Source organism: Puntigrus tetrazona, chromosome 19, assembly GCF_018831695.1.
Source record: "Puntigrus tetrazona isolate hp1 chromosome 19, ASM1883169v1, whole genome shotgun sequence".
Taxonomy (NCBI): domain Eukaryota; kingdom Metazoa; phylum Chordata; class Actinopteri; order Cypriniformes; family Cyprinidae; genus Puntigrus; species Puntigrus tetrazona.
Window position 1 is genome coordinate 2025397 of NC_056717.1, and position 8348 is coordinate 2033744.

At 37.0% G+C, this 8348-nt stretch overlaps 1 protein-coding gene across 1 annotated transcript; it reads left to right on the plus strand.

The window, feature by feature from the left end:
- Positions 1 to 1018: 1018 nt before the first annotated feature.
- On the plus strand, positions 1019 to 6789 carry sf3a3 (splicing factor 3a, subunit 3). The gene is made up of 17 exons (XM_043218516.1): positions 1019 to 1231; positions 1689 to 1736; positions 1917 to 1969; positions 2055 to 2160; positions 2265 to 2337; positions 2433 to 2524; positions 2613 to 2695; positions 2803 to 2941; positions 3171 to 3239; positions 3336 to 3403; positions 3529 to 3636; positions 4010 to 4079; positions 4362 to 4526; positions 4680 to 4790; positions 5600 to 5690; positions 6208 to 6263; positions 6476 to 6789. The coding sequence occupies exons 1-17, from the start codon at positions 1136 to 1138 to the stop codon at positions 6551 to 6553; spliced, it is 1506 nt and encodes a 501-aa protein (XP_043074451.1). The 5' UTR covers positions 1019 to 1135; the 3' UTR covers positions 6554 to 6789.
- The last annotated feature ends 1559 nt before the right edge of the window (positions 6790 to 8348 follow it).

Below are 8348 nucleotides of genomic sequence, written 5' to 3' on the forward strand. Positions count from 1 at the left end.
GCTGCTAACTGTATTTGTCTCTAGAGTAGTGAGACTCAGCAGGGTCAAAGAGATGAAAAGTTTTCTATAGGATTCATTCATAATTTATTCATAACAGAGACGTTATGCTGATTCTAAGTATTTGAATATATTTTTATTTATATACACATATAATATATATTATAATATATATATATAAATATATATATATTTCAGGTGCATTTCTAGAAGGGTGAATTTTATTGAATTAAAAGCTGCTTTTTTTCTGAAGACACTATAAAATCTTCACAGATCTTCACAAGGCCGTAACAATGAGCTCAGATGGTCCTCTGAGATGACTCAATAATCAAGACTGAGGCAAGACTAATTTGATTTCCTATCACTGTCATAAAACCTCAGACAGAGAGAGAGAGAGAGAGAGAGAGAGAGAGAGAGAGAGAGAGAGAGAGAGAGAGAGAGAGAGAGAGAGAGAGAGAGAGAGAGAGAGAGAGAGAGAGAGAGAGACAGTGAGAGAGAGAGAGAGACGCTGAGGACATCTTCTGGGCAAATCTGGTTAAATATATCAGAAAGCAGCGGCCATATAAATGCTTTCTACTTTGGTAGTTTAGTGCCCAGCTTAGTGGTAGCTTTAGTCTAAAATGTTTGTTTTTATAGTTTTTATATTTTCTATAGCGTTAACAAGACATCAACAAACGGCATTTAAACACTCATCAAAATATTTCGTATATTTAAAATCTTGTTTTCAATTAGAGTAAAAACAGGTCATAAATACATAATTGCATTGCAGCTTACATTTCTTAGTTCCCTGAACGTTTAGGATTACGATAGCCAAGCTTTTGGTTCCTTGGTTTGTTGGTTAGTCCGTCTTCACGGATATCTATTACAGGCTAGACAAAATAACCAATATATAAATAAATAGAACATTTTATCGGGAATTATATATTTAGATCATTTAGATTTTATTTAGATATAAATAAAAAAACAGTTGAATAAGAAACAGAGGTGTGAAGTCGGAACCTTTATTCTCTCTTTCGTGTTTCCGGTCGAGTGAAATAAACACGGGATCTCTTTCCTGTACTTTACGTTACACGCGCGTAAGCTGGCTCAACTAAACAACAATTGAATAAACCAGATATCTTGAAATTAATAAATTACAATGGAAACGATTTTAGAGCAACAGCGTCGGTACCATGAGGAGAAAGAGAGACTTATGGACGCCGAAACGAAGGAGATGCTGACGAAAAAAAACACGGTAACGTTAACTTTTCGGGTCTCAATGATTTTAAGATGATGCTAAGACATTAATCATGTTACTGATAAACACAAACTCTAAACTAAATCGAACACATGCTACATTTGTTAAGCTTGAAAGTGATTTAAAAAATGACAAGTTGTTCATGTTATGACACTTTTTTTCGAAGTAACGTTAGACGATGGTGGGAAAGTATACTCTAAATAGCATTAAACACGACATTATAAAGTGGTTTTCTTATATTGTTACTTAAGATTCATGTCAAGGTTTGCAAGTTTTATTGCTTCTATATTTAGAAGTTATGATTTTAATAAAACACAAATTGTATTTTTGAGGATTTTTGATACTTTGCATTTCTTATTTTGACAATACAAAGGTTTTCTAAAGTAAATAAGAAAAATAAGTCTTGAGTTAAATTAGCATGTAGACATTTAGCATTCATTTCTCTGTTCATCAGCTGAGAGACCAGATCAACTCTGATCATCGAGTGAGAGCTATGCTGGACGTAAGATTCAGTTTTTTTTACTTGCATTCTATGGTTTCCTAATAATTCTCGAAGTCATATATATTTAAACTGTTTGTTAATGTAGCTGGTATGTTTGTGTTCTTCTGTTTGATACTGTTCAGTGCTTTGATCTGTATTGTTAAGCGCTGTATAAATAAAAGCGATTAATATTTGCTACAGAGATACATGGAAGTGAGCGCAAATCTCAGAGACCTGTATGAAGACAAAGATGGGTAAGACGATCTCAAGGACATTTCTGTTTAGAAATATATCAGCCTAATCTAGTTTGATCTCACGGCTGTGTGGTTTGTTCATCAGCATGAGGAAGGATGAGCTGAACGCAATATCGGGACCAAACGAGTTTGCTGAATTCTACAACCGCCTCAAACTGATCAAGGAGTTCCACAGAAAACACCCTAATGAGGTAGACAGCCGTCAAGCGATCTGTCCTTCTCTGTCACCTTGTCCTGAATGCTTCCGTCTCAAAGCGAAAATATTCACTCTGCTTGTTCTGTGTGTCAATTCCAGATCTGTGTGCCCATGTCGGTGGAGTTTGAAGAACTCATGAAAGCCAAAGACAACCCCAGCGAGGAGGCACAAAGTAAGTCTGGAGCACGAGAGAGCTGTTTGGTGAGGCACTGATGTTTGCTTGATCGCGTTGGGAATGGACGGTAACAGTCTCAATGCTGATCACAGATCTGGTGGAGTTCACTGATGAAGAGGGCTATGGACGCTACCTGGATCTCCATGACTGCTACCTGAAGTACATTAATCTCAAAGGAGTAGAGGTACTGTCTCATGTCTCGTTTGATTCGCCCATTTTCAAATGATCAAACAAACGATTCTTATACTTCTGCCTGTTGCTTTTTTATTTAGAAACTGGAGTATGTCACTTATCTGTCGACATTTGATCAGCTCTTTGACATCTCTAAAGACAGAAAGAATGCGGAGTATAAGAAGTAGGTGAAAGATGGTCAATTTAAATAGTTGTTTTGTGTATTTTTGTTGTTAAAGACGTTTTTTGATATGGTTTCTGGTCTGTGTTCTCATGTCTGTGCTCTTGCAGGTATCTGGAGATGTTGCTGGAGTACCTGCAGGAATACACTGATCGGGTCAAGCCTCTGCTGGATCAGAATGAGCTTTATGGAAAGATCTTAATAGAGTTCGAGAAGAAGTGGGAGAGTGGGATGTTTCCTGGCTGGCCGGTGGGTCTGTGTTTCAGAGACAACATGAGTTTGAGAGTTTTGCTTTTAGCAGTGGCTGCATATTTTCCGAACCTATCAATATATTATTTATTACTGCTATAATAAAGTTAGCGTAGAAGTATTAGAAGGGATTTCTATCATCTATTACATCTACATTACCCTGCTGTCCTCTGTTAAATGTGAGTGAGGTTCATTGAGGTGTTTTATAAAAAAAAATTGTGTGTTACAGAAAGAGACTAGTAGTGCTCTGACTCACGCTGGAGCCCATTTGGATCTGTCTGCCTTCTCCTCCTGGGAGGTCAGTTTCTCTTTCTCATAGTTAATCATTTTTCTATTAATGTTGTCTCACACACTTATATTGGCAGATCAGTAACGTTGTGTGTAACCTCTACAGGAACTGGCATCTCTGGGTCTGGACAGATTGAAGTCTGCTCTCATGGCCTTGGGTCTCAAATGTGGAGGGTGAGTCCTGCTCGCCATTTAACTGGATCGCAAACAATACATTCATATGTCTGCCAGTCCCTGACTCTCGAGTCTGTTCTTAACACGGTTATTTTAAGCTATTGTGTTGGGTTTTTTTTTTGCAGCACACTAGAAGAGAGGGCCCAGCGTCTGTTTAGCACTAAAGGCAAATCTCTAGAGTCTCTGGACCCCTCACTGTTTGCCAAAAACCCTAAAGCCAAGGGACCAAAAAAGTAAGCCTGTTTTTATTTGATAAACTGTAGAATATTGTACGCTTCATTCAGATCACAAAAGTCATCAAGGATCATTTCGATGAACCTGTGATGGCTTCAAGGCATAAAGGAAAATAAAAGCTGAAACATTTTCATGAAAAGTAGTTACATTGATTACAAGTATTTTCCTATACAAGTATTTTGTTTTATTACGATGCATGAAATGTGGAAACACGTGAAACACATGCTTTCAATCAACCTTCGAGCCTGTATTTATTACTTAATCAAAACAACCCACTGCATTTAGATTTATTACTGGGATGCACAACAAATAAATTCAAATGGAGTTATGCTTTTACAAAACTCTTATTTGTTTTGATTGTCTTGTCTGCAGAGACTCGGAGCGCAACAAAGAAACTGCTTTTCTTGAAGCTCAGATTTATGAATATGTGGAGATTTTGGGGGTAAGCAATCTGCTGTAGTTTTGTTTCGTCTCCTCTTATTTTACATTTATACTATAATATTTACACTCAATATATAAATCACCACAAAATTAAAGAGAGATGAAGTGAATAATATTGATTATATCGCTTTAATATACTAGTTATTTTAAGCAAGTTTCTTTCAGTGTGTATTTTAGTGTTTTTCTCTACTATATGTCTTTTTGTTAACGAGGTGATGGTTGGTGATGGTGTGTATTCTCTGCAGTCATGTTGCTGAAGCTGGTGTGTTTTGTTGTGTTGCAGGAGCAAAGGCAGCTGACCCATGAGAACGTCCAGAGGAAGCAGGCACGTACCGGAGAGGAGCGTGATGAGGAGGATGAAGAGCAACCGAGTGAGAGTGAAAGTGAAGATGAAGATAATGAGATCATATACAACCCCAAAAATCTGCCTCTTGGCTGGGATGGAAAGGTAAGCCTTATTTAATTCTAGTTATTCATTGTGTTCTTTATGTATGTACAGTATGTGTGTGTGAATATGTAAAAGCTCTTTACTGTATCACAGAGCGCTACTGTTAAATTGCTTATAGTGTGTCACTAACTTAGTTTTTTTGTTTGCGTTTAGCCGATTCCATACTGGCTGTACAAGCTGCACGGTCTGAACATCAATTACAACTGTGAGATCTGTGGGAATTACACGTACAGAGGACCCAAAGCCTTCCAGAGACACTTTGCTGTAAGTGTGAAATTATGCTATGGAGCAGGATCTCGGTTTACAGTTTAGGTAGTTATTTTACTGACTTTTAATGCCGTTTCTCCATGTTTTCTGGCATCTTTACTTGGATCTGATCATGCACTGAGAGATCTACTTTTAACATAAAATATAATATCTGCTAGGATGGTGTAGGAAGTTTAGGAACAATTGTAAATGGAACAGTCTGATTTCAGAAGTGGACCGTAAACTGAGACTGTCAACAAGATCTTTCTGGGTCTGTTCACTACTTTAGAACTGACATAACCGTGTCTATTGGCAAAGGACATCTCAGGAACTGTGCACTCCAGTGGTTTGAGTCTTACCTTGGAGAGATGAGGTTTCCAGGTCGCTACATCTACTGGGGTGCCTCAGTTCTTGGACCATGTCTCTTCTGTCTACAGGGCATCATTAGGCTCTGTTATTTAAAAACATGGCTTTTCATATCAACTCTCATTCCATCCAGATGATCCATCATTAGATCAACAGAGATTTCTTGCCAATAACTGCTTGTATAAAATTCAAGAAATGAATTTACCTAAATTCATTGCTTCAGAATTATGTGACTTTAGAAGCTTATGTTCTGCAAGAACGATACATGTAGCAAGTTAACTGAGAACTGTCACGTCATAGCACTTGCATATCATTTACTTTTTTGTTATTATTAGCTTCCATTGTCCTCATTTATAAGTCATTTAGATAAAGTGTCTGCTAAATGACTAAATGTAATGTTACTCTTAACTGTTATGCCGTATTGATGAGCCTATAAGAGCCGTGATGTTTCTGTGTTTCAGGAGTGGCGTCACGCTCACGGCATGCGCTGTTTGGGCATTCCTAATACAGCCCACTTCGCCAACGTCACCCAGATTGAGGACGCAGTGTCCCGTGAGTACAACAATAATTCATCAGACATGCATAAACCACCAAATTCATGCAATGTATGAATTAGTGTTAATACCGTAAATGATTAAAAAGCTTTCTTCAGTCTCCAGTCATACTGTTATATTTAATTGCTAACATATTTCAAGATTTTTATTGCTTAAGTTTTATAGTTTAAGGTTACTAATCTTCTGCTCAAATTCATGACGATACATTTTTACCAATATTTTCGTTCATTTAAATAGAAAATAAATAACAAGGTTAATGATTGTCCGCCTAAAAAAAACGTATTGTCCATAAGAGAACATTTTAATAAATAGAGGGAAAGGCATGATCGTTGCATGGAGCATAATATGATTCATTGAGCTTTACAAAATGTATAGAAAGACAAATGTAAAAGCTAAGGGAAAAAGGCTATAAGTTAATATCGACGCATGTAAAGACAGATGTACACAGAAAATAGCTCTAATGGTTTCTGTCCTTGTATTAAAATGCTTTTTTTTTTCTCTCTTGTCTGGAATAGTGTGGTCAAAGCTGAAGTCACAGAAAGCATTAGAGCGTTGGCAGCCGGACACCGAGGTGAGTTATCCTGAAACGCATTCAGTAGTGTGACATTACAGTGAGCGAATCTGACTGAAGCATCTGGTTAAAGCAACGTTAATCAGCTGTTAAAACTCTGCTTTCAGCTTGACGTGTTCCTTGTTGGAGAGAGATTAATTATTAGTGAAGTTTAAGCAAACTGGACATTTGAGTTCAGAAGGTAATTCTTTTTTCTTTTTTTTTTCTTGCAGGAGGAGTATGAAGACTCCAGCGGAAACGTGGTCAACAAGAAGACTTATGAGGATCTGAAACGACAGGGGCTTCTGTAGCGCAACAAACAAGATCTCTGAACATACAAAATACTTGCAGTGTAAATACTGAAGCAGAAATGTGATTTGAGTTTAGTCCTCTTGTCTCTTCCACAGTTTGTGAGGAATGTTATGTCTTTTTGAAAATGATCAGTTTGTACATTTTTATTACTTATTCCCCCTTTTCTCATTTGCTGTCTTAAATATGAAACGCAGACATTCATTAATCAATAAATTTTAGTACATCGTGTGAAAAATGTTTGCCGTTTTAATCAGTCTGGATTATTGTAAAGTCTACATTACAATAGATTTATTTAAATTTGAAAATGGTGAAATGGTTTTACTTCAGCATGCACCTGTCGTTATACAAAACTTTAATTCCTTCATTTTATTAATCACCAAAAATTTGTTGCAAACTTTTGCTAAAATGCTTTATTTTTCATTCGCATCAATGTACACTCCATACTTCATAATCGAAAGAAACACACAAGGAAATACAGTTTTTATGAATTCCTGAATAATTCAAATTGTCTGTAGATTGAGATTTTAACAATTGTCCATAGACATAGTTTTTAAATTAATAGTATTAAATAGATCTAATAAAATATTTGCTAAATTATAACATCGTATAATGTTATTGTAAATACATTCCGCTGTAGTTCTTAGTTGTTTTTTATTCAACAATATCTTTGGTTCTCATTTTGTAGGCTGTTCTGGATAACTACATCTGCTAAATGAATAAAAGTAATATAGTAATATTCAGAATCATACCGCTCCAAGTTGGTATATATAACAATACAATGTGTAAAATCTTTACAGATCAACAGTTTTACGGATGATTGCCTACCAGTGATGGGAATAACGGCGTTAGTTTTTCCAGTAACAAGTAATCAAACGAATTACTGTTCCCCGTTACAACGTCGTTGCCGTTACTGATAATAAAACGCTTTCTCCGGCAGTGGGCGGGACTAATGCGCAAACAACAATCGTATTGGCTGGAACTCACCTCACGTTACAGGTAATTTACTTAACACAAAATATTTATTTGTATGCTATGCGGGAAACATGAACGCGCTGGAAACCATTTATACAATAAACTATGTATATCTCTAGCTCAAGTAAAATTCGCGACTTTAAAGAACTACTTTACCTGCTCACGAAGTTCGCGTTGTAAGTGTAGCGTACAGCTTAAAAGAAAAAGAAAAAGAAAAACACTTTTCTATTTATTTAAAATCGCAAAATGGCGGCGGGGAAGCCCACTTTCACGTGCAATCCGGCGGGATACGTTTCCTGTCCCCGGTTGCCACGGTAACTCTGAGGCAGTCGATATGGAACGTTCGATTACGACGTCACAATGGGCCACTGTAAAACCTGATTTTGGAATTAGAGCATTGTTTAATTGTAGCTTGCTCTTCGAGTGAATATTTGAGTGAATATCTGTCTGAACTAGTACGAAAACCCCGCGGAATCGTCTACTCAGACTTGAAATTCAGTTTGACAGTATCTAACAGCTCATAAGAGATCTGTGAATACTCTCAGAACTGCGTTAACCAGAATTGTTGAAAGTCTTAGTACTCTGTAGTCCTCATCTAGGATCAGAGATGGCTTTTAACAAAAATACCCCATCTTCTTCTTCATCATCATCCTCAGCAGTGGATGAAATGTCAGAGATGTCTGTGAGGAATGCGTCTCTCGAGTCATCCGAAGAGGACGTTTCCTTCGGTCACATTGACGGGCTTGTGAAACATCAATTGCTGCTGAACAAAATCTCGGACCTTCAGTATAGAGCCGAGAACAGCAGGAGGAATTTCAGTCA

Bases quoted from the DNA above. Each gene is read 5' to 3' on its own strand.
- sf3a3 (XM_043218516.1), top strand. From the start codon at position 1,136: ATGGAAACGATTTTAGAGCAACAGCGTCGGTACCATGAGGAGAAAGAG. The intron at 2,338-2,432 runs GTAAGTCTGGAG...TGCTGATCACAG, and splicing joins CCCCAGCGAGGAGGCACAAA to ATCTGGTGGAGTTCACTGAT. The intron at 4,080-4,361 runs GTAAGCAATCTG...GTTGTGTTGCAG, and splicing joins AATATGTGGAGATTTTGGGG to GAGCAAAGGCAGCTGACCCA.